The sequence below is a fragment of the Ascaphus truei genome, chromosome 3 (assembly GCF_040206685.1).
Source record: "Ascaphus truei isolate aAscTru1 chromosome 3, aAscTru1.hap1, whole genome shotgun sequence".
NCBI classification, from domain to species: Eukaryota; Metazoa; Chordata; class Amphibia; order Anura; family Ascaphidae; genus Ascaphus; species Ascaphus truei.
The window spans coordinates 286,551,176-286,578,917 of NC_134485.1; the positions used below are offsets into that span (position 1 = coordinate 286,551,176).

Genomic DNA, 27,742 nt, shown 5'->3' on the forward strand with positions numbered 1-27,742 from the left:
TTAAAGGTCATCATGGCCAACTTGAACCAAACCCGGAAGATCACTGGAAGCCAGTGCAGACCGCATAAGATGGGAGTGATATGTTCAAAGCAAGAAACACAACTCAGCATCTGAACTGCAGCCTTCTGCACAAGCTCGAGCCTCTGCATCAGGCACAACGGTAGTCTTGCACATAAGGCATGCCCGTAGTCCAACCGCATAGACACAAAGGAGTGGACCTGCAACTCAAGGTCCATAGATGACAGGAGTGGACACAAGCTGCAAAGGGTGGGTGGTTCTGTCTACATAATGCAGACCACACGGACCGGTAAGTACATATACCACAAAGGGAGACGGACTGGTTCAGTTAGTAAAGACACTGACTGGCACTGAGTTTGAAGCAGGGAACCTGGTTCAATTTCCAGTGTCGGCTCCTTGTGACCTTGAGCAAGTCACTTTATCTCCCTGTGTCTCAGGCACCAAAAACATAGATTGTAAGCTCCACGGGGCAGGGACCTGTGCATGCAAAATGTCTCTAAAGCGCTACATAAAACTAGCAGCGCTATACATGCTTAAAAAAAAAAAGTGCTTTTGCAATTTATAAAATGTGTGATTTTTGACTTTACCAGTTGCTTAGCTGCTCTAATTTAGTAATAAGTATCATTATAGTGTGCTGTTGACATTAACAAGTTTGTGTTATATGTCAAATTAAAGAAAAAGAAATGCTGAATTTCCTTCACCTACTCCCTGTTTTCTATGATCAGTTTGATATGAGCGTTTAACTACATTATTGATAAACTGATGGGCTGCCTTTGCAAATGAATCATTAATGAGTTCCTTGTGGGATATAGAAGGGCGACTGACAGACACTTCCGTATACCATCACTCACACGCAATTATAGACATGTCTTGCAACACCTGCCCCGAGCAGCTTGTGACAGGCTGGCGCGAGCCTTCAGACATGTGACAGAGGAGTAGTGGCAGAGGAGCCGTGAGCGCGCGGCAGTTCCTGACCAGTGCATGAGAGACCGTGACAGGAGCTGTGAGCGCGCGGCAGTGCATGAGAGACCGTGACAGGAGCTGTGAGCGCGCGGCAGTGCATGAGAGACCGTGACAGGAGCAGTGAGCGCGCGGCAGTGCATGAGAGACCGTGACAGGAGCTGTGAGCGCGCGGCAGTGCATGAGAGACCGTGACAGGAGCAGTGAGCGCGCGGCAGTGCATGAGAGACCGTGACAGGAGCTGTGAGCGCGCGGCAGTGCATGAGACCGTGACAGGAGCTGTGAGCGCGCGGCAGTGCATGAGAGACCGTGACAGAAACTGTGAGCGCGCGGCAATGCATGAGAGACCGTGACAGGAGCAGTGAGCGCGCGGCAGTGCATGAGAGACCGTGACAGGAGCTGTGAGCGCGCGGCAGTGCATGAGAGACCGTGACAGGAGCTGTGAGCGCGCGCAGTGAATACTGCACCAAGAATAATTGTTTATCACCACTCTGCTGGAGTAGCAACAGCACCCGTACTATCTATACAGAGGGGCACGGAGACAGCTCGCCTCTCTCAGGCCTCCGTGTGTGTGGTGATGTCTGGACTCGCTGTGTGCGGTAGTTGGAGCCGTTGAGCAGTGTGTACGTGCGCCTGAGGACCTCGTAGTGTCTGCGGCCCGGGCCCCGGTGTCAATGAGTGACGGGGGAGTGCAGCGCGGTGCCTGGGAGCTGCGCGGTCCCGGGCTAATGTGATCGTGATAGTGAGCTGCAAACAAACAGGTACTGAGTATACCGAGCCGCTTCCGCGCGCGCACTTGTATAGGGACTGAGCCGAGCGCGCGCACTTGTATAGGGACTGAGCCGAGCGCGCGCACTTGTATAGGGACTGAGCCGAGCGCGCGCACTTGTATACTGATAAAATCTGATTATTTCACAAGGATAAAAAATAGACTTGTGGCGGGCAGAGTTTAATGTGTACAACAATATCAAATATGGCAGGTACTGTGTTTAATGTGTCATTTGTTTCCACCTCAAATATTAAAGTGAGTCTTATCAAGACAGATGTAGGGGGAGGTTAACCCCTTAATTACCCTTATGGTAAATAATTGCTAAGGTGATCAAGAGGTTGCATGTCAGTAGTTGTTTTTTTTTTTTTTTTAAATTATACTGTTAGTGACCACAAAAGATGAGGGACCAGGACGGCCTTCATCCTGGCAATTGAAAGTACAACTTTAATTTACTATTTGCGGGATGGATAATGTTTTGGTATGTTTTTTTTAATGAGCAGATGCACTATTATCCAGATCTTGATAATAGAGATTTTGCCCATTACTGTATGTGTTGGGGAGAGGGTTGTTGGGTATAGAAGGGATGAGTAGTAGGGTACCCATTAATTGCCATTGGGGTTATCTTTGCTACCATTGAGGGCATAGGTAACCACACTGGCAATCAATGGGGCATTGGTGTTTGTATTGTAATGTTTACTGGGGGTAGAGGGGGTAGTTGCCCGGGGTGGGTGGTTAGGCCTCTCGGGTGGGTGGTGGATAGTGGCAGGGGTTAACGCTTTCATTACCTTAGCGGTAGTAACCACTATGGTAATGAAGGGGTTAACTCCTCCAGCAACCTTCCCGGTATGCCTAACCACCCACCCTGGGGCAACTACCCTCTTTACTCACCCCCAATAAATCCGGTACTCTGACTTAACCCCTTCATTGCCTTAGCGGCTAGTCGCTAAGGCAGTGATTCCTTGAAGCAGTCTCAGGGGTTCCTCCTATGGACCACAGACCCCCTGGCGGGATTAGTCCATCACAACACGAGTTCTCGCTCTGGGATAGGTCGGCACCCAGTCCTCCATGCTTTTTCTATCGAGACTGAGAAAGCATGTAAAGGATAGCCAATCTGAGCTCCACAGTCGTTCCTGGACTTGGCGTGTAAGCTAACTAAGTGGTGTGCTCTGAGGCTTTCCAGGAGACACCCCAGAACGAGGCTTGGTGCTGATCCAAGCTGGAGATTTGAAAGTGCTATTTTCCAAATAGCATCCCTGAGGTCTTGAGAGACCAAACACCTGCGGATGTGGAAATACTCCTGGCTTAGCCTACTGAAGCGGTGCACCTAGCTAGGATTGAGCCTCCGCACCCCCTCCTCCTGCTGTAACTCCTGTTTTGGTGAGTGCAAGCTCTTTTTCGTGTATTTGTGCTGTGCTTGTTGAATCCGGTTTGAAATAAAGAAAGTTTATTTAGCTTCTTTGTTCTGTCTGGTGTTTGATCCCGCTGAATGGTCCTGGTCTCCTGTTACACAGGGGACCTGTGTTTCTGCATTGCCAAGCAAGTACATGCCCCACTTGGTCCTGTAGACTTGTAATAACATGCTATGGTGGTCACCTGCTAAGTCAGAGCTGATCCTATTCCAGCAGACTCAACAATTGCCTGTTTATTCTGTGACGGTAGCTACTCATGGGTGGAGTTCAGTGGCTGGGACAGGCTAGCAGGCGGGTAGCGAGGGTCCATGGACAGGTCGAGGCGGATCAGTCAGGGTTACAAGCGAAGATTGAAGTGGGTAGCAAGCAGAGAGAGATCAGTACTAGGAGATGTGGGCAACTGTAATCAGTAAGCAGGCGAAGGTCTGGCAACAGCAAAAAGGCACAATGTGGCAGCAAGCTCGTTTACAAGCAGAACCAATTAAAACCGGCCCAGAGGAACAGGAATGGGAGGTTTATGTAGGACTGGTTGCAGGCAGATGACAGGGTGGGGTGACCTGAGTTCAAACCCTGTCAGGAACATCCCTGACACAAGTGCTTTTTAATGGGAAGAGAAAGGTGTAAAAATAAAAAAAAAAGGGTGAATGTGGTGTTTAATAAGAAAAAAGCGCTGTGTGATAAGGGGGGATAAATGTGTGAGCGTATGATGTAATGTGTTGAAGTGCCACAAACCAGGGTCGGACCACGAGGCTGAGGTGGGGTTGTAAAAGCACCGACCTGAGACCGCGCAGGCTGATCCGGATTGCGCAGTTCGTTGTCAAACGTAGCAGGATCAGGAAAGGAGAAGACAGCGTCGTCGTTGTACAAGCCAGGGTCAGGACAGGAGATATCAGGATAAACATTGTTCAGGCAAGAGTTCGGCAACAGGTAGTCAGGAGAGCCCCGCTTCAGCTTAGGAGCGCGGGGTTGGCCTCTGCGCGAGCGACGACCATGGCCCATGGTACTGGTCACAGGAGATGGTAGGCAGACCAGAATAGCACACCGCTTTGCTGCACGGGTGCACCAGTGCTACAGCGCAAGAGTCCTGAGCGGCTGGGGAATCCTCTGTAACAGCGCAGGAACCAGGACACGGCCTCTCTAGATTAGGGAAAGAGTAGGCCCCAGGAACCAGGAAGCTGAAGATCCACAGGGAAACCTCCGCTACAGTGCAGGAATCAGGAGACTGAAGGGCGCGGGGGATACCTTTGCCTCAGTGCAGGAAAGCAGGAAGCTGAAGACATAGGGGATACCTTTGCTTCAGCGCAGGAGAACAAGCGGGAGCTTGAAGGAAGCTGAAGGACGCAGGGCGGAACCTGGTATCAGCATAGGAGAACAAGCGGCTTGAAGGAAGCTGAAGGACGCAGGGCGGAACCTGGTATCAGCATAGGAGAACAAGCGGCTTGAAGGAAGCTGAAGGACGCAGGGCGGAACCTGGTATCAGCATAGGAGAACAAGCGAGGGCTTGTGGCAAAACAGTAGACATCCAGTTAGGACTATGCTCGGCAGGGAGCATTATGGGAAGACAATACTTAAAGGCCAGCGGGCCAATCCCCGGAGGGGGGTGTGAAGGTACTGCTCCAATGAATGAATGCAAGTCTAGGTTGCAGTGATAGGCTGCACAGCTGCAGTAGATACCAGAGGGAGTGTGTATAGCTTTGGTGAGTGAATCCAGGCTGCAGCAAACATCAGGAGAGGTGCTCCAGGACTGCACAGGTCTGCAAGGTAAGGCAACCAGTAAACTGCGGAGCGGATTCCTTACAGTACCCCCCCCTTCACGCGAGACCTCCGGGCGAACATGAGCACACCTAGAGTTGGGGGACCGGGAATTGTTGCTGAACCGTCTAGGATTGGGGTTAGAGTCGTGGTCCAGAGACTCGTGGTTAGTCCTTAGTGTACCCCCACCCCCCGGTGAGAACTGCGGCCAGACAGGACCATCCATGGGTCTTGGGGACATTGAGTTGTTCCTAAAATTCTTTAGGTGGAAAGGGCATCCGTAAACGAGCAGTTCTTTGGTGAGTACAGTTCTATGATATGAGATTGATGGAAGAAACATCTTTGATACATGGCTCGCCTCGCAAAATGACTTGGAAATCCAGGGCTGTGAAGAACCAGAGGGTTCCAGAGCAGAAACGGCAGGAGAACCCCTACAGGAAGCCCAGTCTTTAATAAATGAACCGGACTCTAGGATCAGCGGCCCTGATAGTTGATCGAATACACCAGGAGGAACTTTGTAACAGAAAAAGTCTTGGCTGACCACTGCATGTTGGAATTTGCGAGGAATTTTTCCTCTAGAAGGCTCCCAGGTAATGGTTAGTAAGGGTATAGGTTGGTTGGAAGCATCTCCCGGTATTGGTATGGAAGGTGACAAGGCAAGCAGTAAACCAGGCATAGGGACCGAAATCTTGGGATACGTACAGAGTATTTCCAACTGAGAGGAAATAACAGGGGCAACCGAAAATTCCGAGGGACAAAACCATGGTTTAGCAGGAGCAGAGAAGCAAACAACAGTAGAGCTCTCCAATACTGGGAAATCTTCATTGGGAGATAATATTGTCAGTGAATCAGGAATAGTCCTTGGGATCTTCAAATCAGTAGCTTGAGAAAAAGGCAGAGCCAGGGTAGTGGTGGGAGGGAAGCTAACATCAGAAGCTGAAGTCTGTACCTCAGTGACAGGGCCCTGAGAATCAACAAGCAGCAAGTATGAACTATGAAAACTCTTAATGACAGGCACCTTAGGAGTACAAGGAGTCTTTTCCGAAACTGCAATGGCCCTAACCACAGGGGTGCCTAACCTGACAAAAACATGAATTGGTGTGTTTTCTAGTGCAAAATCTCTGATCACAGGACTCCTAACCGATAGTGAGGGTGTCTGGGTTTGATTAGAGAAAAAATCAGATGTATTGATAAGTGACTTAGAAACAATTACTGAGGTTCTAGATTTGCTGGACATGTGAGAAAAAATACCCTTTAAGACAGGAGTTTTCATTTCTTCCCAGAGTAACCCCATGTTTGCTGGGGCATATTTAGACACAGTACTGAGGGACTGGGTTTCAGCAAAGGCAGGACAGCTAAATAGCTCAGATTTAAACCCCAGGACTTGTAATATATGCATGGTGACCTCAGACAGTACTAAGGAAGTGACCACAGATATGCTGATCCCTGGAGAATTAGCCTGGACAGAGAAATCAGGGAGACCCCCAATCAGGATACTCCTTGTAGGAAGAGCTTCAGAATCAGAAGGAGAATCATTACCTCTCAGAGTCTCAAAACTAGTAAGACACAATTCAGCGAAAAGGGAAACAGTGTGCAAGCTTTTTACTAATCTATATGAAAAAGCGTCACTTTTGGGAGAAAACCGTGCGTCAGCAAACATTCCTGGGAACATAATATGAACCCCAGGAGGGACATACAGACTACTGTATGCTTTTAACCCTAAGCTTAAAGAGGAGGAGAACTCAGACAGCACACGGGGGTGAATCATAACTGTACTGGTCTCTGAAGTAGGTATTTGGTAAGGAATGTCTGGGAAACCAGAAATTACTGCAGACTCCATAATGTGGGAACTATGCGCTGAAGCAGGGATCACCGCTATGTGGGCGACAGGCTGGTTCAGCGAAACACCCGGGAGAAGGAACTCTGCGAGCAAGCTTAGGGAAAAACCTGACTCCTGAATACATTTATCAGGAACCAGAACTTTAGCCGAAGTCTCCGGAGACGAAACTTGAGCTGAAGCAGGGGATTTATAGCAAAGAATATCTAGGGACTCCGTACGGTTATGGGAATCCCTCAATGCAACCTCTGCTGTCTGACTTGTGGACTCATTCTCTGCGGCTAAAACGAAGGCATTAACTTGAAGGCAGCAAGAATTTACAGGGGTTAATGCAGACAATGCCTGAGAGTAAAACATAGGTAATCTTCTCTCTGTATTAGGACAGACCAGGAATCTCTCCTCTGAAGCTAAGGGCGTGACCATGGCTGACAGAGAACAGGGATTTACCAAAGGAAACTCAGAGAGCTGCCCCACAGAGGTTAATACAGAAATGACCCTGGGAACAGAACTTAGGGATTCTTTCTCTGACGGGGAAAGCGCACAGGACTGCCTAGCAGAGTTTAAAGCTGGAAAACCCTGAAGAGCTGGAGTGACAGATTCGGAGTTAGAAATAGGGGAACAAAGGGACTTATTCTCTGATAGTAGAACCTTAGTGTTGGCTAGTGAAACATATGTATTCTCCAGGGGAACCTCACAGGACTGCTCGGCAGGGGTTAAAGCTGGAAAACCCTCAAGACCTAGAGAAAGGACTTCTGAGCTAGAAATAGGAGAACTAATGAACTTATTCTCTGATACAAGAACATTAGTGCTGGGTAGAGCAACATATGTATTCTCCAGGGGGACCTCACAGGACTGATCGGCAGGGGTTAACGAAAACATATCATTGGTGTCAGGGAACCCGGCCATACACTCAGGGCAAGGATCCGTGGTAGACCAGGGATACAGCCAAGCGGCAGCGAAGCTGGCGAGGGGAGGATCCTGTTCCTTTATGCAAATGTCCAATGTCATGGAAAGGATATGGAGTGTTTTTTGGGCATCAGCCAACATGAGGAGAGGGTCCTCTTTTGCTATATAAATGTCTAAAGACAAGGCCAGGGAAGAGAGTTCCTTTTGGGCGTCGTCCAATTCTAAAGGGTACACATTTTCCCAAGTTAAAGGGTAACCAGGAAAGCAAATACAAGCGGCCAGCGATTGTCGGTAAACCTTCATCATGAGATCATTACGGCATTTGTTTTGCAAAGGGGTTAAACCTACAAACACAATCAGATCTTCAATCAGGGGTATTATCTCACATAGAAACTGGTATTCACACTGGGACTGGTTTACAGGCTGGGACAGGCTTTCAGACAGAAACTTACCAACCCTCACCACAGGGCGGTCCGAGTTTGTGCGGCCGAGCATACTGTCAGGGTTCTGCTCGCCACAAACCAGGGTCGGACCGCGAGGCTGAAGTGGGGTTGTAAAAGCACCGACCTGAGACCGCGCAGGCTGATCCGGATTGCGCAGTTCGTTGTCAAACGTAGCAGGATCAGGAAAGGAGAAGACAGCGTCGTCGTTGTACAAGCCAGGGTCAGGACAGGAGATATCAGGATAAACATTGTTCAGGCAAGAGTTCGGCAACAGGTAGTCAGGAGAGCCCCGCTTCAGCTTAGGAGCGCGGGGTTGGCCTCTGCGCGAGCGACGACCATGGCCCATGGTACTGGTCACAGGAGATGGTAGGCAGACCAGAATAGCACACCGCTTTGCTGCACGGGTGCACCAGTGCTACAGCGCAAGAGTCCTGAGCGGCTGGGGAATCCTCTGTAACAGCGCAGGAACCAGGACACGGCCTCTCTAGATTAGGGAAAGAGTAGGCCCCAGGAACCAGGAAGCTGAAGATCCACAGGGAAACCTCCGCTACAGTGCAGGAATCAGGAGACTGAAGGGCGCGGGGGATACCTTTGCCTCAGTGCAGGAAAGCAGGAAGCTGAAGACATAGGGGATACCTTTGCTTCAGCGCAGGAGAACAAGCGGGAGCTTGAAGGAAGCTGAAGGACGCAGGGCGGAACCTCCGTATCAACATAGGAGAACAAGCGGCTTGAAGGGAGCTGAAGGACGCAGGGCGGAACCTGGTATCAGCATAGGAGAACAAGCGGCTTGAAGGAAGCTGAAGGACGCAGGGCGGAACCTGGTATCAGCATAGGAGAACAAGCGAGGGCTTGTGGCAAAACAGTAGACATCCAGTTAGGACTATGCTCGGCAGGGAGCATTATGGGAAGACAATACTTAAAGGCCAGCGGGCCAATCCCCGGAGGGGGGTGTGAAGGTACTGCTCCAATGAGTGAATGCAAGTCTAGGTTGCAGTGATAGGCTGCACAGCTGCAGTAGATACCAGAGGGAGTGTGTATAGCTTTGGTGAGTGAATCCAGGCTGCAGCAAACATCAGGAGATGAGCTCCAGGACTGCACAGGTCTGCAAGGTAAGGCAACCAGTAAACTGCGGAGCGGATTCCTTACAGTAAGGAAGGGATGAATGAGGTCTTAAGAGCAATGATGTCCTGAGGTTTTAAAAATCCTTCATGGGCGATCCTGCTAAAGAAAGGTGGAGAAACACCACTTTTAAATTGTAAAAGGGCAAGCTGATGATTAGTTAATTTAATACTTTTCTATTTCATTGAATAAGTAAATTAAACAACTAAAAATGAAAAGAAAAAATACACTCTCCAATTTTGGAAAATTAAAAAGTGGTGAGAGACCAAACTAAGCTGGACTTAAAAGTTTTAAGCCATTAGAAAAAAAAATACAATATAAGTTTCATTTAATCAGCAGCTGTGATTTTTGTATTTTATGCCTTGATATTTTTCCTTTTAATGAAACCTGGATATAGGGCTATATTTTTTTTTTTTTGGTAATGCTGATAATTGTAACTAGCAGGATGTATTCATGAATACATATTTTGTACTCTGTTCTATATCCCTGTTAATTGTGCATAGTTGTGTTTATGAACCTGCCTTCAAAATAAGGAGTTGTATTTCTTGTATGGAATGGGCAGCAGCAAACAAGTCATCATTTCCTAGAAGCTTGTGTATGTTTTGATGGGTAATTAGATTGACTGGTATGTTTTTCTGTACATTAGAAGTTAATATTTATTAATTTTTTAATAAATATGAGACAGACACAGCCTTTCCCCTTTTCCCCTTTTCATGTTCTTCGTGTTCAACTGCATTCTGTGGGCTGTTAAGTGTAGACATACGTTCATATTGTAATGCAATCATATTACAAGGCTGATTGACTGGTTTTATTTTTCTCTTTTTACATTTCCTAGGGATAAAGATGTTACTGATATGTTTCTATTTGATTGGATTTTGTGGTTTCTATGCCAATCCCTCACAGAAAGTTAAAAAACAACCCATATGGAGTTATTCGTTAAACTGTAATAGTGCCAATTGGGAAACAATGACACGGAAACTCCACTTCATATCAATGGGAGTTTCCATGTAATAGCACCCCAATTCTGCACTATTATGGTTTAATTAATAACCCCCATCAAATCTGCTGTTCATGGATTTTTATCTCCGGAATGGTAAATAGCGCAAACACCATAAATAGGATTCAAAAGTGTGGGACTAAGGGGGTAAAAACTGTTTCGGACAATACAGAATCGCTTTCTAAAAACATAAACTATATCCAACAAACAAATCCATCTTTGAGACCTTTTGTTATAGCTGAGGGTTCCTGCTTGGAGACATGGAGGGAGGGAGAGGCAGACATGGAGGGAGGGAGAGAGACAGGGTACTGCTGGGGAGACAGACATGGAGGGAGGAAGAGAGACAGGGTGCTGCTGGGGAGCAGACATGGAGGGAGGGAGAGAGACAGGCTGCTGCTGGGGAGCAGACATGGAGGGAGGGAGAGAGACAGGCTGCTGCTGGGGAGCAGACATGGAGGGAGGGAGAGACAGGCTGCTGCTGCGGAGCAGACATGGAGGGAGGGAGAGAGACAGGGTGCTGCTGGGGAGACAGACATTGAGGGAGGAAGAGAGACAGGGTGCTGCTGGGGAGCAGACAAGAAGGGAGGGAGAGATACAGGATGCTGCTGGGAGCAGACATGGAGGGAGGGAGACGGTGCTGCTGGGGAGTATGCTGCTGGGGAGTAGACATGAAGGGAGGGAGAGATACAGGGTGCAGCTGGGGAGCAGACATGGAGGGAGGGGGACAGACATGGAGGGAGGGAGGGAGACGGTGCTGCTGGGTAGCAGACATGGAGGGAGGAAGAGAGACGGTGCTGCTGGGGAGCAGACATGGAGGGAGACAGGGAGGGAGAGAGACAAGGTGCTGCTGGGGAGCAGACATGGAAGGAGTGAGAGAGACAGGGTGCTCGACGGAGAGCATGGCGTCGCGTGCGCCTTTGGGTTTTGCGCAACAAGTTGGCGGAGGCGTGGCCGTGATGTCACGAGTGGTTCACCCTGATTAGGTGACCCGTTCATGTGACCCGACAATTGTGCGACAAAATAAAAAACATTTGTCTGCTCCAAAATCGCGGTTGCGCGCTCTATGACCTGCCTCATACAGGTACGGCCTTTTGTTTGCCCGGTTGTGCGCTCTATGACCTGCCTCAGAGGTACGGCCTTTTCTTTGCGCCGTAGCACACATGGTCGCGCGGAGTATGGACGCTGCCTTAGTGTCTGTAGCTTCAGTCAGAAGATTAACGCTGTGAGAGTCCTTTGGCGACCCCCAGAAATTTGCCCATGGTTGTGCACCACTGTTCTAGACATAAAAACAATATTGGAAAGGGGAATAAGAGATCTTAAGTGAGGAAAATAAAATGCAAAAAAAGAATTTGTGACCGGCTCGGACTGCTTTTTGTTTTCTTGAGTAAGAGAAGACAAATATATATAATGGCTGCGGCATCTTCCTGTGTCCCGAGGCTGTGGGAATTGTAGAATTTTGTCAAATCTGAGACTGATTTTAATATATTTCCTGGAAGCATGTAATTTATTTTCCTCCCAATAATGAAATGCCTTTAACACATTTTCTGAAAAATTCTGCTTTATAATTGGACCACAACAACTTTTTGAGCTTTCTTCACATTTATTTATGTTACGCCGTGCTCACCACAAACAGGACGAGACCCCGTTACCGAGATGGGAATAGGTAAACACCAGCCACAGACACGGGGGCCACGTCCGGAGTGTAGGATAGTCGTGGTAGCAGGGTCTGGAGTGCAGAGGCCATGGTAGTTGTATACTTGCCAGGTTCAGTGCAGGAGAGATCCGGAGAGTGGAAGGTACTATGCCAAGGTCAGAGCAGAGTTCAGGATTCCAGATAAGCGGGTGGTCAAAGGCAAGTCAGGTCGGTACACGAGGGGTTAATCTAGGAAGCAAGGCAACAGTATCAGCAGAGGCAAACACAGAGTAACACAATCTATGCTCAGCCAAAGTGCCTATGGCACAGCTGAGCATATATAGGCTTGATTAGCCAATCCCCATGGGGGGTGGAGCAGAGGCGCGGCCTCCACAGAAGCCTGTGATTGGTTCCAGCCTATGAGCAGGTGCAGCTGTTTGTATCAGCTGATGATGTTGTTGCCACGGAGCTTGAGGGCGTGGTGCACATGTCATGTGCGCGCACTGGGAGCATGCGGCGCGATCTGGAGGCGGAGCCCGAGTCCACAGCGTCAGGTGACGTCACTGCTGCATGCATGCCCGCTTTGCGTGTCAGGAGTGGAGTACGGGCTGAAAGTGCCCCATGCGTGCGCAGAGCTGCGCGAGAGGAAGCGCGGGGTAGGCGTGCGTCCGTAATCCTCACAATTTATCAGCTTCCTGAATATCCCCGGATGCCTGAGGCAGTTTTCACTTATGCAGTGGCGTAGCTAGAAAAGTGCGGGCCCCGGGCTAAAACATTTCAGGGCCCCATTAATACTAACTGGAATTTTTTTTTTTTAGCCCTCATCATTTCTCCCCAACATCACCAGCTCTCCCTCTCTCTCCCCCCCCCCCCCCCCTCAGCTCCCTTTCTTAGCTGAGTCTCTCGGCTCTCTCTCTCGGCTCACTCTCTCTCTCTCGGCTCACTCTCTCTCTCTCTCGGCTCACTCTCTCTCTCTCTCGGCTCACTCTCTCTCTCGGCTCACTCTCTCTCTTGCTCACTCTCGCTCACTCTCTCGGCTCACTCTCTCTCTCTCTCGGCTCACTCTCTCTCTCTCTCGGCTCACTCTCTCTCTCTCGGCTCACTCTCTCTCTCTCGGCTCACTCTCTCTCTCTCTCTCGGCTCACTCTCTCTCTCTCTCTCTCGGCTCACTCTCTCTCTCTCTCTCGGCTCACTCTCTCTCTCTCTCTCGGCTCACTCTCTCTCTCTCTCTCGGCTCACTCTCTCTCTCTCGGCTCACTCTCTCTCTCTCTCTCGGCTCACTCTCTCTCTGTCTCGGCTCACTCTCTCTCTCTCTCGGCTCACTCTCTCTCTCTCTCGGCTCACTCTCTCTCTCGGCTCACTCTCTCTCTCTCGGCTCACTCTCTCTCTCTCTCGGCTCACTCTCTCTCTCGGCTCACTCTCTCTCTCGGCTCACTCTCTCTCTTGCTCACTCTCGCTCACTCTCTCGGCTCACTCTCTCTCTCTCTCGGCTCACTCTCTCTCTCTCTCGGCTCACTCTCTCTCTCTCGGCTCACTCTCTCTCTCTCGGCTCACTCTCTCTCTCTCTCTCGGCTCACTCTCTCTCTCTCTCTCGGCTCACTCTCTCTCTCTCTCGGCTCACTCTCTCTCTCTCTCGGCTCACTCTCTCTCTCGGCTCACTCTCTCTCTCTCGGCTCACTCTCTCTCGGCTCACTCTCTCTCTCTCTCGGCTCACTCTCTCTCTCTCTCGGCTCACTCTCTCTCTCTCGGCTCACTCTCTCTCGGCTCACTCTCTCTCGGCTCACTCTCTCTCGGCTCACTCTCTCTCGGCTCACTCTCTCTCGGCTCACTCTCTCTCGGCTCACTTTCTCTCGGCTCACTCTCTCTCGGCTCACTCTCTGTCTCGCCTACCTTTGGCGGGAAGATGGTGAGCGGCGGCGGGCCTCCAGCGTTGATCAGAAGACCGGCAGAGGAGGTAGGAGTTGTACTGAGGCAAGCAGGACAGCACGCTGTGGCAGCAGACAACGGAAGTAAAAAAGACTTCTGGGTCTGACTGCTGCTCCTCCCTGGCTATCCTACTTGCCTTAATACAACTCCTACCTCCTCTGCCGGCTGCTCTTCTGATCAACGCTGGCGCCCCCTGCCGCGTACCATTGTCTCCCCGCCGCCGCGTACCATTGTCTCCCCGCCGCCGCCGCGTACCATTGTCTCCCCGCCGCCGCCGCCGCGTACCATTGTCTCCCCGCCGCCGCCGCGTACCATTGTCTCCCCGCCGCCGCCGCGTACCATTGTCTCCCCGCCGCCGCCGCGTACCATCGTCTCCCCGCCGCCGCGTACCATTGACTCCCCGCCGCCGCGTACCATTGTCTCCCCGCCGCCGCGTACCATCGTCTCCCCGCCGCCGCGTACCATCGTCTGCCCCCACCGGCCGCCGCGTACTATCATCTCCTTCCGCCTTCCTCTGCCAACAGGCGGGGAGAGCGGGCCCCCAAAGAGCGCGGGCCCCCGGGCTTTGCCCAGGCTATAGCTACACCCCTATGGAGAAGTGCCTAGTGGTTGGTGGTATTATTTCAGTACAAAATGATCATTCTATTTGACATGTCTTATCAGTGACATCTTAACTGTGCCCTTTAAGTATCTTTATTATAAAGAGCCTGTACTGGTTATCCCACCCATTCTAGTCAATGGGAGTTCATATCGGAATGGTTGCAATAACGCATACCAGTGCTTTGTAAATGTACCCATAAGAATCTATTATTACTGAATATGTAGGGTGTCTGTTTTGGAGATGCTGGCGTTGCACAGATATATGTATAGAACCATACAGGTATTGCAGAAAGACTAGGAACATCGGCGTCTTATAGTCGCCAAGTGGGAGCACTTGTCTTGTTTTATAATGTAACTTTAAAAAAGACTTGCTGTTTACATGATTTGCTCTGTTTGCAGGATGAAAAGGGGGAGGAAAGGCAGCGAGGCCAGCATCTGTGTGTCTGGCGAAGAGATGGGAGAACTTTCAAAGAGACACAAGAATACAGAAGACGAATCCTCTCAGATTTGCAATACCCATGATTGGGGTAATCTGCTTCCAGAAATAATATTACACATTTTTCAATATTTACCTGTCTTGGACCGTGCACACGCATCACAAGTCTGCCAAAACTGGAACCAGGTGTTTCACATGCCTGACCTGTGGAGATGCTTTGAGTTTGAATTGAATCAGCCAACGACATCTTATTTGAAAGCCACACATCCTGACCTGATAAAGCAGATAATTCAAAAGCATTCAAATCACTTGAAATATGTCAGTTTTAAGGTAGGTTGTCCTGTTTTTTGTATTCTAAAACAATTATTAGTGATGTTGCAGTTCTTTTTAAAATGACAAAATTAGGTGAAATAGTAGCTCAAGTTGTGTAAAAAAAATAATAATAAAAAAAAAAAAAACCCACAAATAAAGCTTTCCTGCATTAGACTTTTCTCTGTGCTGTAACTCTGAGGTATCACCTTATACATTCCCATTTGCCCTATCAGTGTGTGCTTTAGCTCCGCCTTCGATGAATTAAAATGAAATCACATGTACTGTTGATGGTGCTGCACTCTGGGAAAGGCTGTATTATTCACTCCCATGTTATTTTTTTCTTCAGTAATGTTCTTGTAAGACCATGGTTAACATTTTAGTGTTTTTAGCCATTGACTTCTTTTGAGTCTGCAGACCTGTATTTATTTATTTTATGCAAGACGGTTATCCTGTTTGGCATAATCTATTCTATGTTTCCACGCACCAGTATAAGGGTCTCTAACAGATGGCTCTGAATAAAGCAACTTTGAAATTTTCATCAACATTTAGGAAACATATCTTGATGGTCATGGAGGTTGGGACTTCAGCACCCACATTGGGGTTTATACATCACGTTTTTCCATCATTTATTTATTATTTCCCAATGACGCTACTGTTCAAGCTTAGTTTTCTATGGTTGCATCTTTCAATGGTGGAGAAGGTTGTACAATAGTTAGTGAATTGAATTGTTAAAGGTAAATACTGTTTTTTTTTTTTTCTGTGTTTCTCCCTAGCTTATTCCTAGCTTATTTTTTTTTTTTAACTTTACAACTTGTGCAAATTGTATCTGTAATTTGATATTTTTAGATTGATAATTGAACATGGCATTGTGTCATTAGAAGACCATATTAATATCTCAATTATAGAAACGTCAATAAATCCAAAGTATGGGAACCCATGCCTGTTAATATTGGTAGTGTGATGACCACGTCCAGGCAAAAATATCTACCTGCAGAACACGTGGCCATGAGGTCAATACTCGTTCCTGCAGCTTATAGGAAGCAGCCGCCGTCATGTTTGTACATTAGTTTTCTCAAACCACACAAAATGAAACTTGCTGCTTGGCAACTGGGGGGGTCATTGGATGTAGGAGAACCACAGATCAGCTCCGGTTCCACGCCTCACAGTTTAGGTATGTTAGAAAAAAAATGTTTTGTTTGGGGATCTTTTTGTTTTAAAAACTTCTACAGCCAAGGTCGGGTTCAGAGTGTAGTTGAAAGAAACAGAATAGTTCAACTCTAAAGAACAAAACAAAAAATAACATCATATGTAACACAATTAAACAAATAGTGATATATGCGCTCCAACGCCGGATCCTTACAGTTCATATAAAGTATAATTCCAGAGGTGCAGGATAGGGCACGGGTTAATGAGGTATATGAAGTAAAGTCCCCAGATGGGCCAATATTCCCTGAAGGGTAAGGCTAATGGTAACACCACAGTCAGGGCCTCATTGAGAAGGTCCCTGGACTCACAACTAACAATTGTAAAAATGAAAGCAGCAGTACTCACAAATTCACCCTGTCCTGTGTTTCCTGGTGGGCGTGCAGCCCAAGTGAAGTTGCTTGTACTGGAAAAAAAAAGGGAGAACTTGCGCACAGCCAAAGGAGTGGGTCCCAAAGTAGTATGTAAAAAATATTGCTTTACTGATCCATAATAATAAAAAAGGAGGTAGACACTCCTACGCATTTCGTGTACAAAATTCACCTTGATAAAGTGTATTTTGTACACGAAACGCGTAGGAGAGTGTCTACCTCCTTCTTTTTTATTATGGATCAATAAAGCAATATTTTTTTACATACTACTTTGAGACCCACTCCTTTGGCTGTGCGCAGGTTCCCCCTTCTTTTCCAGTTCACATGTAACACATACTGTTCACAAGCAGTATTGTTTGATTTGGCAATTAATGTCACTGTTTCTGGTCCCTATATTAAAATTATTTTCGATAATTCTTGACCTTGTTTATTTTTTTTAATTAAAATGTGTTTAGGAAAAGAAACATACACTATATGTTGAGACATTTTGCCCACATCGTTTTTTACCTTCTCTGCTGCAAAATCCTCTGCCAATAAAAGTCTGAAAGTAGGCCATCTTTTGGAAAGACCGCTTTATATTGTTGTCTGATTTCTAGCACACTGGGAAGGCAGAATTATATGCATATATTGTCATAAAATCCTTGGCTTGGAATGTTGTAGTTTCAAAATTTGCAAAACTCTGCTTTTAGTTTGCAGATAATTGTTTTATGTAAAGAGGTGCAAGCAGGGGAGGGGAGCAGGCAGGAGGGGCACCGGGGGGGAATCTTTGCGCACCCCTGCGTTAAGGTATACACACACTCGACTGCACTGAAGTTTTTTTTTTTTTATTGTAGATTTTATGGATACATATGAATATGAATTGTTTTAGTACTGAGGATGTTTTTACCACTGAGTGCTGAAGAAATGTTTGCATTTGCAGTATTTACAGACCGTTTTAACTTTGGAGCAAGAAAACAAAGTAAAATGTCTGTAAATACTAGCTGAAAAACCATTGGGGCCTGAGGCTTTGAATAGTTTGTGACTTGATTGCCTTTCACATTTCTTCCTCTGTGACTGGTATCTAGTTTTGTGCTTGTTTCATTACATACAGTATTGCTTTTTTTGCTGGAAGCGTGTTAAAGCTGCAGTGATTTTTTTGTGATATTTTTACTGCGTTGTTTCATGTACCCGATAACTAGACATTAAAGGGTATACGAAACAAAGTTGGTAGTGTTACTGTAATAAACTTGCAGGGAATTATACTAAAACATAAACTGAATCAATAACTGAAATTTGAGAATTACTGTTGAAAAAGTGATCTTTAGAAATCAAAAACTGCAACACCGTTGTTGGTTTCCCTCTTCACCAAACACTGAAATGGTGCCCTTGTTACCATTGACTATCCGTCCTTTTATGCTTCATTTAAAATTTCCTTCTACAATAAGTAAAAAAAAACAAACATTTATAGAGTATAATTTTCATAAATCTTCACAATTTTCAATTGAATTAATGTTTCCTCTTCTTGAGATATACATATGTTTACTTTTATTTTTTTCAGGTTGATAGTAGTAAAGAATCGGCTAAAGCAGCTTGTGATATCCTGTCACAGCTTGTAAACTGCTCTCTGAAAACTCTTGGACTTATTTCGACTGCTCAACCAAGCTTTATGGATTTACCAAAGGTAGAGGCAGTATTTTAAAATATAGACCATGTATTCTAGCTTTATTTTGAATCTCCATTTCTTCTTTCTTGGTTGCTTTTGTAGCTTTTTGTCAAGTACCCAATAGTGCTCAAAGGCTTAATACTGTATCAACACAGAACAAGATAAGCACTCACGGGGTATCAAAAATATTAAAATAGTAGTTTTAATTAGTAGTAGAAAAAATAGACTACAAAAATCCTTTCTACACCCACAGCATTAAAAAAAAAAAAAAAAAAGTTCAAAAGCTCCCAATCTTGTGTAAACATTGACCCTATATGGAATACCCTATAGTGTAGCAAATACCAACCATTGGCAAAATCTCAATTCGGGGTCGAGAATAGGATTTATATCTACACCCTAAACTAGATGGGCTGGGCAGACCTTAACCTCCTATGTGTAATTGCTAATCGTAAAATACTGATTTGCATGAAATAACACCCCAAAATTGCAATAGACATAGGTGAAATAAGATAACCCCATAGAGGAAAGTACAAGCTAAACATGGTTCTTCCACGATTGTTAAGCTTGTACTCTCCTCTGAGGAAAATATATTTATTTTTCACAGAATGCAAATAGTAAAATGATCTTAACTCTTTGGGTGCCCCAAGATGCAGTCACTACGGTCTGGCACTCTAGGGGCCCCATGATGTGTTCCCATGGGACACGGGACACGATCTGCAGTGACGGGAAATAGAAGAGGGAGGACTCGTTCTCTGGGTTAAGGGCCATCGTGGTCCCATGATGGCACACTTGCTCCTCCGGCACTGAGCGTTAAAGCATCAATCCCACTCAAATTAGCAATGGATTTTTTTTTGTAACTGAGGGTGGGAGGTGTTCCTGAGCTGAACTGTGCTGTGTTTAACTCTGGGGAATCCCTGGTTCCAGAGAGAGTTTAGTTATCAGTGTTGCACATGGACTTTATATCTTTTTTTATATATAAGAACTTCCATACTGTATGTACTTTTCAGCGTTTAATCTACTTTATTAGACACACTCGTTCTATCTACATATTACCCTTTTTATACTGTATATGCATGTTTTTTTATTTCATGTCACCTGGGTGAACATACCGTAGCTCTGTTTGTCATGAATATTCACACTGTTTCACCAGGACTAAGGTTCGCTTTCACCATCTATATATAGTCTCATTGCCAGCACACCCATCAGCCTTCATTTGTATATGTACTGATTGCCAGTACCACAACATCATCACTTGCATTAGATCTGGCACTCCTCCTCCTTTTGCACACACTGTTACTCCTTATATTAAATAGATTATATATTTGATATTATATACAGTTCATAATATGAGGGTTGCTGCCTTGTTTTGGAATAACCATTTTAATGAGCCCATAATGTTCAATTGTTATAGAAAAAAAAATAACAGTAACTTAATTCTTGAATAAAGTTTATTCATCCATAATACAAAGGGAAAAGTAAACCTAGATGTAAATAATGTTTGAGGCTTTAAACCTCCTAATGGATAGACAATCATAATTATGGCTGGTAAATCAAATGTGGCAGTATCGCTAGGGTGGAAATATTGACCAGCTAGGATTGAGTTTACTTCTTTTTTTGTTTTACTTACTGCAATGTTTTGACGGTCTCTTTCCTGTTTTACAGTCACATTTCATATCCGCGCTCACAGTGGTGTTTGTAAACTCCAAGTCACTCTCTTCACTTAAAATCGACGATACGCCCGTCGATGACCCGTCCCTCAAAGTGCTAGTGGCGAACAATAGTGATTCCCTGAAGCTTTTAAAAATGAACAGTTGTCCTCATGTTTCTCCAGCAGGTAAGATTCAGTTAAAATTGCATTAGTAGAACTATGTTTACGGGGTTAAATTGTGTGGAAAGATGAAACTTGGTAGAGATGTCACTGTTGAGCAAGTAACACCATAAATGTATCCCATCCCTCCCCCCCCCCCCCCGGCCTGTTGCTCAACTAGAGATGGCCAGTAAAGATGCACATCCCTCGCCCTCTGTGATGGGCTGATTGGCCTGTCACTCACCCAGGGACAGACAATGAGACTGCACAGGGGCTGTGTAACATCTTAAGTGTTACATAGAAAGTGTCGGTGGAGTTCAAATTTAAGGTGAAGAATTCAAGAACTGGACACTGCACTTCATCATCAACTCTGCAACTGTGAGAACTTTGCTTTCTAAATGCGCTTGACAATTTTTTCACATCTAAAGACTAACTTTCTATGCTGCTGTGTCCAGTTTTCATTGCTACTCTGCCCAGGCGTGATTGATACACCTGCTCTTTCAGCGCCTTCTCTTCTTATTCTCCAATACCTGGGAACTCTCTCCTCGCATCTCAATATGCCCTCCCTATTGCTTTTTCTGTTTGCTATTACCTCATTCTTTTTTGTAAACTTTTCTGTTCTCTCCAACTTCCCCACTCTCATCCTATCAACATTTCTTTATCTCCCCTTCCTTCCACCTATGCTTACGCCTATACACTGCACCACTATGTACACACCTTTCCCAACAACTTCTACACCCCTCAATAAAAGCACCCCAACAAATCCTCATTTCACCTTCTCTGTCTCTCTCTCTCCTGCCTCATAGAGGTACAGCCTTTTGTTTGCCCGGTCGCGCGCTCTATGACCTGCCTCAGAGGTACGGCCTTTTGTTTGCCCGGTCGCGCGCTCTATGACCTGCCTCAGAGGTACGGCCTTTTGTTTGCCCGGTCGCGCGCTCTATGACCTGCCTCAGAGGTACGACCTTTTGTTTGCCCGGTTGCGCGCTCTATGACCTGCCTCATAGAGGTACAGCCTTTTGTTTGCCCGGTTGCGCGCTGTATGACCTGCCTCATAGAGATACAGCCTTTTGTTTGCCCGGTCGCGCGCTCTATGACCTGCCTCATAGAGATACAGCCTTTTGTTTGCCCGGTCGCGCGCTCTATGACCTGCCTCATAGAGATACAGCCTTTTGTTTGCCCGGTCGCGCGCTCTATGACCTGCCTCATAGAGATACAGCCTTTTGTTTGCCTGGTCGCGCGCTCTATGTCCTGCCTCATAGAGATACAGCCTTTTGTTTGCCTGGTCGTGCGCTCTATGACCTGCCTCAGAGGTACAGCCTTTTGTTTGCGCCGTAGCACACATCGTTGCGCGGAGTATGGACGCTGCCTTAGTGTCTGTAGCTTCAGTCAGAAGATTAACGCTGTGAGAGTCCTTTGGCGACCCCCAGAAATTTGCCAATGGTTGTGCACCACTGTTCTAGACATAAAAACAATATTGGAAAGGGGAATAAGAGATCTTAAGTGAGGAAAATAAAATGCAAAAAAAGAATTTGTGACCGGCTCGGACTGCTTTTTGTTTTCTTGAGTAAGAGAAGACAAATATATATAATGGCTGCGGCATCTTCCTGTGTCCCGAGGCTGTGGGAATTGTAGAATTGTGTCAAATCTGAGACTGATTTTAATATATTTCCTGGAAGCATGTAATTTATTTTCCTCCCAATAATGAAATGCCTTTAACACATAATCTGAAAAATTCCACTTTATAATTGGACCACAACAACTTTTTGAGCTTTCTTCACATTTATTTATCAGCTTCCTGAATATCCCAGGATGCCTGAGGCAGTTTTCACTTATGGAGAAGCAGTGGCGTAGCTATAAATGTGCGGGCCCCCGGGCAAAAAAACATTTCAGGGCCCCATTAATACTAACTGCAATTTTTTTTTTAGCCCTCCTCTTCATCATCATTTCTTCCCCTGCTCCCCAACATCACCAGCTCTCTCTCCTCATAACCAGCTCTCCCTCTCCCCCCCTCAGCGCGCTCTCTCTCTCTCTCGTGTCTCTCTCTCGTCTCTCTCTCTCGTCTCTCTCTCTCTCATGTCTCTCTCTCTCTCGTCTCTCTCTGTCTCATAATCCTGGAACCAGCAATATACACACCTATTTTACTGCTAATGGTGTTAACCCATCTAATGTAATACCGACCAACTCTGAAAAGAAGCATCCCAATAGTCCGCACGCATGATAGATAGAGCGGCCTCTCACTCACCAAAGAAACACTGAGGGAGGAGATTTTAATGGCAGTGGAGACAGCAAGGAGAGGAGGAGGGGGTGTAGTATGTACAGAGGTGTTCAGGGAGTGCAAAGAGAGTGGAGGAGAGCGTGCAAAGAGTTGCAAGGCATGATGGAGGGGAGGAGAGATGGCAAGGAGGGGAGAGGAGACAGAGAGAGATTGTGGAGAGCAGTGTGTGCATGGGAGAGGAGAGATTAGGGGAGGAAACAGAGAGACAGCAAGGAGAGGAGGGAATGTAGAGCAGGTTGCACATCAGGCAGGAGGGACTGCAAAGAGGAGAGGAGACAGCAAAGTCAGTAGTAGGAGGTAACAGACAGCAAGTGGAGGAGACGACAGATGAGAAGTATGAGAGGGAGTGTAGTATGTACAGAGAGGAGCAGATACAGTAAGACAGGGAGTGCAAAGATGGAAGGAGAGCATGCAATGAGGAGCAGGGCATGATAGAGGAGAGAGTAAGGTGGGGAAGAGGGGACAAAAGACAGGCATTACAGGGAGGGGTGAAAACAGAGTAATGTTTAATTGATAAACTTTCAGATCTCCTAGATCGGCGTATGTTACGCTGGGTACAGCTAGTAGTTTTTTTTATTTTTCTAGAACCCAAACATTACATATCTACTTGAGCGTTTAAAGGCCTGACGGAGTAGCCCAGTGGTAATGCCTCTGCCTTTTAAAGCAGATGAACCCAGTTAGAGTATCATTACAGTTAATTACATTGATAACTTATTTTACAGTTTTTTTTTTTTTTACATTTTATATAGCGCGGATTGATACTGCCCCATTAAGTAGCAGTTTTATTGAGTCTTATTTATTTGTTGTTTGGGATTTACCAATCAATCTCCTTAAGATGCTTGCAGTAAATGTAAACGTTTTGTGATGGGTATGGGGATTAAAGGATCTTGACATTTGACTAATGATATGTACTTTAAAATATTTTTTCATTTACCTTTAGAGGGAGTAGTTTAATCCAATTTCCTAAAGCCGCTATGTACACTGGAGTATGGTATCAACCTGAAACGACCTACATATGCAGGGAGCAGCACCTAGGCAGATTATTTCTCGGGCAATGAGAGCAGCTCCTAATGAGATCATTTTCATCTGCTGAGCGGACATACAAATGCACATTTTAATACTGTACACAATGAGGAACACGGAGGGAATTTGTTTTTAGTAATACATCATTTTAGTATTTTTATATATTACTAATATTTCTAATTACCATAATTGCTGATAAACATGTTGCTTGATACACAATCGTAGAAGTAGGCTAAAGTTGAACCCTCCATTCTGTACCATGCGAGCAGGAATAGGATATAAAAGACCGTACTATGGTTTTTTTTAGGGCAGCATATCAAATTACAATGTTAAACTTCCCATCACACAGTATATTGTCCTGATTATTTCTAAAAAAAAAATAATCACTGTAGTATAGTCTAGTTTATTCCTGTCATTCTGAAAAATTAGATGTATGGCACTTAACATTGTGGTCCTAGAATCGATAGGCTATGTTAACAAATTGGAAGTTAATTTCATCATGATGGCTGTCTACTCCTAGTACATACTGCAGAGTAGTTTCTACTGTAGATATGATTGGAGGGAGAGCTATAGAAAATGCTGCCATGTGACCAGGTTTCAGACACTTGACACCATGGATTAAAGATGGTTTATCACCAGTTATTGGTTACTGAATTCTCTCATCACGATACATGACGTTAGGAACTATATAAGATATCCAAAATACTTCATAAAGCCGCACGGAACAGGGCTACTGACAAAGAAAAAGGGTATCACGAACCAATGACTAATCTCCTTACTGGTGCCATCAATAACATTACCTGGAAATTGGTCTGCTGTTTTTTTATTTAATAGTCTGGTATAAGGAAAAGCATGAGTCAAGCTCTATGTAGCATATTAACTAATTAAAAGATTGTTCCACAATGTTAGTGTTAAGTTTTTAAAAATTAAGGCTATTTCAATTTAAAAGTAAGTCTCAATGTTGTACAAGAAAATTCAAATACACATGTATAACGAATACAGGCATACCCCGCATTAACGTACGCAATGGGACCGGAGCATGTATGTAAAGCGAAAATGTACTTAAAGTGAAGCACTACCTTTTCCCACTTATCGATGCATGTACTGTACTGCAATCGTTGTATACGTGCATAACTGATGTAAATAAGGCATTTGTAACAGGCTCTATAGTCTCCCCGCTTGCGCACAGCTTCGGTACAGGCAGGGAGCCGGTATTGCTGTTCAGGACGTGATGACAGGCGCATGCGTGAGCTGCCTTTTGCCTTTTGGGCGATATGTACTTACTCGCGAGTGTACTTAAAGTGAGTGTACTTAAAGCGAGGTATGCCTGTATAAAGATAATTGTACTGCTTTTTTTTCACCAGGTATCCTTTGTGTAGCAGATCAGTGTCATAGTTTGCGGGAGTTGGCCCTGAACTATTATTTGCTGAGTGATGAGCTTCTCCTTGCATTATCTTCAGAGAAGCATGTCAGATTGGAACACCTGCGTATTGACGTTGTGAGCGAGAATCCAGGACAGACCCACTTCCCCGTAATTCAGAAAAACAGCTGGGATGCTTTGCTAAAGCACTCTCCCAAAGTAAACTTGGTCATGTACTTTTTCTTGTATGAAGAGGAGTTTGATCCGTTCTTTCGTTACGAAACACCAATTACACATTTATACTTTGGGAGATCCGTAAGCAAAGAAGTGCTTGGCCGTGTCGGTATGACGTGCCCACGATTAGTAGAGTTAGTCGTGTGTGCTAATGGACTGCAGCCTCTCGATGAAGAGTTGATTCGCATTGCAGAGCATTGCAAGAATCTTACGGCCATTGGACTTGGGGAGTGCGAGGTCTCTTGCACCGCTTTTGTAGAGTTTGTAAAGCTGTGTGGGGGCCGTCTCTCCCAACTTTCCATAATGGAGGAAGTATTAATCCCTGATCAGAAGTATAATTTGGAGCAAATTCATTTGGAAGTGTCCAAGCATCTTGGTAGAGTCTGGTTTCCAGACATGATGCCTACTTGGTAGAATCTACTGTATAAATGCGGTACTTTAAGCCCATTGGCACCTTCAAGTCTGCATATATGGAAAGTATTATCCGACATCTGCAGCCCACCCGTTTCGCTTATCGTCGGCGACGGAAGAGGAGGACCGTGTCAGCGGACCGTGTCAGCGGAGCAGGTCAGCAGAAGCGTTGCACAGGAGAAGAAGAGCATTGACACCATATGAGCAACACAGGAGAACAGCCGGGGAGGAAGACGCCCCAGCGCTCTGACCTGGAGGTCTTCTACTGACTTCCGGTGTCTGCCTCTGCTACAGTGCTGCTTCTCCCCGGCTGTTCTCCTGTGCTGCTCACATGGTGTCAATGCTCTTCTCCTGCTGCTGCTGCCCACCGTGTAATGCCTCTGCTGCCCTGCTCCGCTGACATGGTGGTCCTCGGTCCCCCTCTTCTGCCGTCGCCGGTAAGCCTGGTAAGTGAGAAGGGGGGGCCGCAGAAATCGGATAAACCGGAGTATTGGTTAAAACGAACGTACCAGATGGAATAACAACATGTTGCCTTAAGATGTTTTCTAGGCTCTATTGCCATTGAAAAGACTTTAAACGAGAAATTTAAATGGGATGAACTGAAGCTTACTGTAAGTACTCAAGTGCAAGCACAGTAAATCAAGTTTATATGATATAATCATGTTTAATTCACATTAATGTTGATAAATTATCATGTTTAAAGATACTTCAGCTTGTAATTTACTTGCTGGTGGTTAATATTATCTCCTTTAGTTGTAAAGTCATTTTTAATTATAGGCTAAAGCTGGTTAAGTCCGGGCATTATTTAAATCCCTGCACTGTGGTAAAAATTCCGGGTATTATCCATTCAGTAATGGCCCAGAATTTTTGGCACCCTGTCAAGTTTTTCAGCCAATCAGCTTTCAGTTCTCATCCACATAGAGCTACTTTCACTCTGTCAGGAGAGCTGATTGGACAGGAGGCAGCACCAAGACACTGACTCCTCCCCCACACTGCCTGCAGAGAGCTCCGCACAGGAGAACACTGAGGAGAAAGGTGTGTGTGTGTCTGAGTCTTATGTGGGTCTAGAGGGGGGCAGCAGAGTCTGTCTTCTGGTGTGTGTGTGTGCAGTGTGTTTTGTGGGTTTAAAGGGGGCTGCAGTGGGTGTGTCTTCAGCTGGTGTAGAAGACAGGAGGGCTGCAGTGTGTGCGTGTGTGTAGTTTTTGTGGGTTTACAGGGGGTTGCAGTGTGTGTTTGTGGGTGCAGAGGGGGCTGCTCTGTGTGAGTCTTGTGACTAGAAGATGTAGGAGGGTGTGTGTGTGTGTGTGTGTGTGTGTGTGTGCACACACATACACATACACACTCCCTCCTACATCTTCTAGTAATATATATATAGCTAGCTAGCTGTGTCTATGTACAATTTTCCTTTTAATAAACACGTTCAGTAAAAGAATGTAGGCGATCATGCTGATAAAAATCAAAATGACTAAAAAAAAAAGTGTCTACAAAAGTGTCTATCTTTATTTTAATGAAAAATTAAAAATAAGCCTAGATTTAGCCTATAATAGTAATAATCCCCTCAGAACAGGGCATTACTGGCCAATAATGCACTGGCTGGGTTAGTGTCCCTCGGCTTCGCCTCAGGCCTTCAACTCTTCCAGCCAGGGCATTATTGGCCAGTAATTCCCTGTTCTGAGGGGATTCTTACTTAAATATAATTAGACCTCAATAAGGGTTTTCATTGTTGTTGTTGCATTACATATGTATTTTGTTGTGGGAGGAGGGGACGTGAGGGTTATAATTTTGGAGGAAGTGTATTTTACATCTCAAATTGTGTGATAAGTATTGCTGTTTGGACTGGGCACTTTTGTATGTATGTTTATATTTATTTATATAGTGCCCACAATGTACTAAGCGCTTTATACTGTATCTGTTAAATTGTATGTCCTACAGAGCTTTGTGATTAGAGATATTTTGTACTAGATTATATTTGTCAATTATATTTAGCAATATGTGCACTAAAACAGTTTATAAAAAAGTTTACATTTGTTTGTCTTTTTTTAAATAATGTATCTTTGTTTACACTCAAACTAATGCACAGTTATTTTGTAGTAATATGACAGATTTAATGTAAAAAAATAGATATAATAGAGATGTGTGTGTGTATATATATATATACACACACATCTCTAATATATCTATTTTTTTACATTAAATCTGTCATATTACTACAAAATAACTGTGCATTAGTACATACATACATACATACATACATACATACATACATACAGAGAACTGTCTCTGTAGGGAACGTCCTAGA

The 27,742-nt window shown here is 45.5% G+C and overlaps 1 protein-coding gene across 1 annotated transcript; it reads left to right on the plus strand.

The window, feature by feature from the left end:
* The first annotated feature begins 973 nt into the window (after nucleotides 1-973).
* On the plus strand, nucleotides 974-27,463 carry FBXL3 (F-box and leucine rich repeat protein 3). Its single transcript, XM_075590968.1, has 5 exons — nucleotides 974-1,739; nucleotides 14,769-15,135; nucleotides 18,229-18,351; nucleotides 19,996-20,167; nucleotides 24,803-27,463. The coding sequence occupies exons 2-5, from the start codon at nucleotides 14,770-14,772 to the stop codon at nucleotides 25,444-25,446; spliced, it is 1,305 nt and encodes a 434-aa protein (XP_075447083.1). The 5' UTR covers nucleotides 974-1,739; nucleotide 14,769; the 3' UTR covers nucleotides 25,447-27,463.
* The last annotated feature ends 279 nt before the right edge of the window (nucleotides 27,464-27,742 follow it).

Coding starts and splice junctions, on each gene's coding strand:
- FBXL3 (XM_075590968.1), top strand. CDS start 14,770: ATGAAAAGGGGGAGGAAAGGCAGCGAGGCCAGCATCTGTGTGTCTGGC. Junction 18,352..19,995: donor GCTTTATGGATTTACCAAAG/GTAGAGGCAGTA, acceptor CCTGTTTTACAG/TCACATTTCATATCCGCGCT. Junction 20,168..24,802: donor TCCTCATGTTTCTCCAGCAG/GTAAGATTCAGT, acceptor TTTTTTCACCAG/GTATCCTTTGTGTAGCAGAT.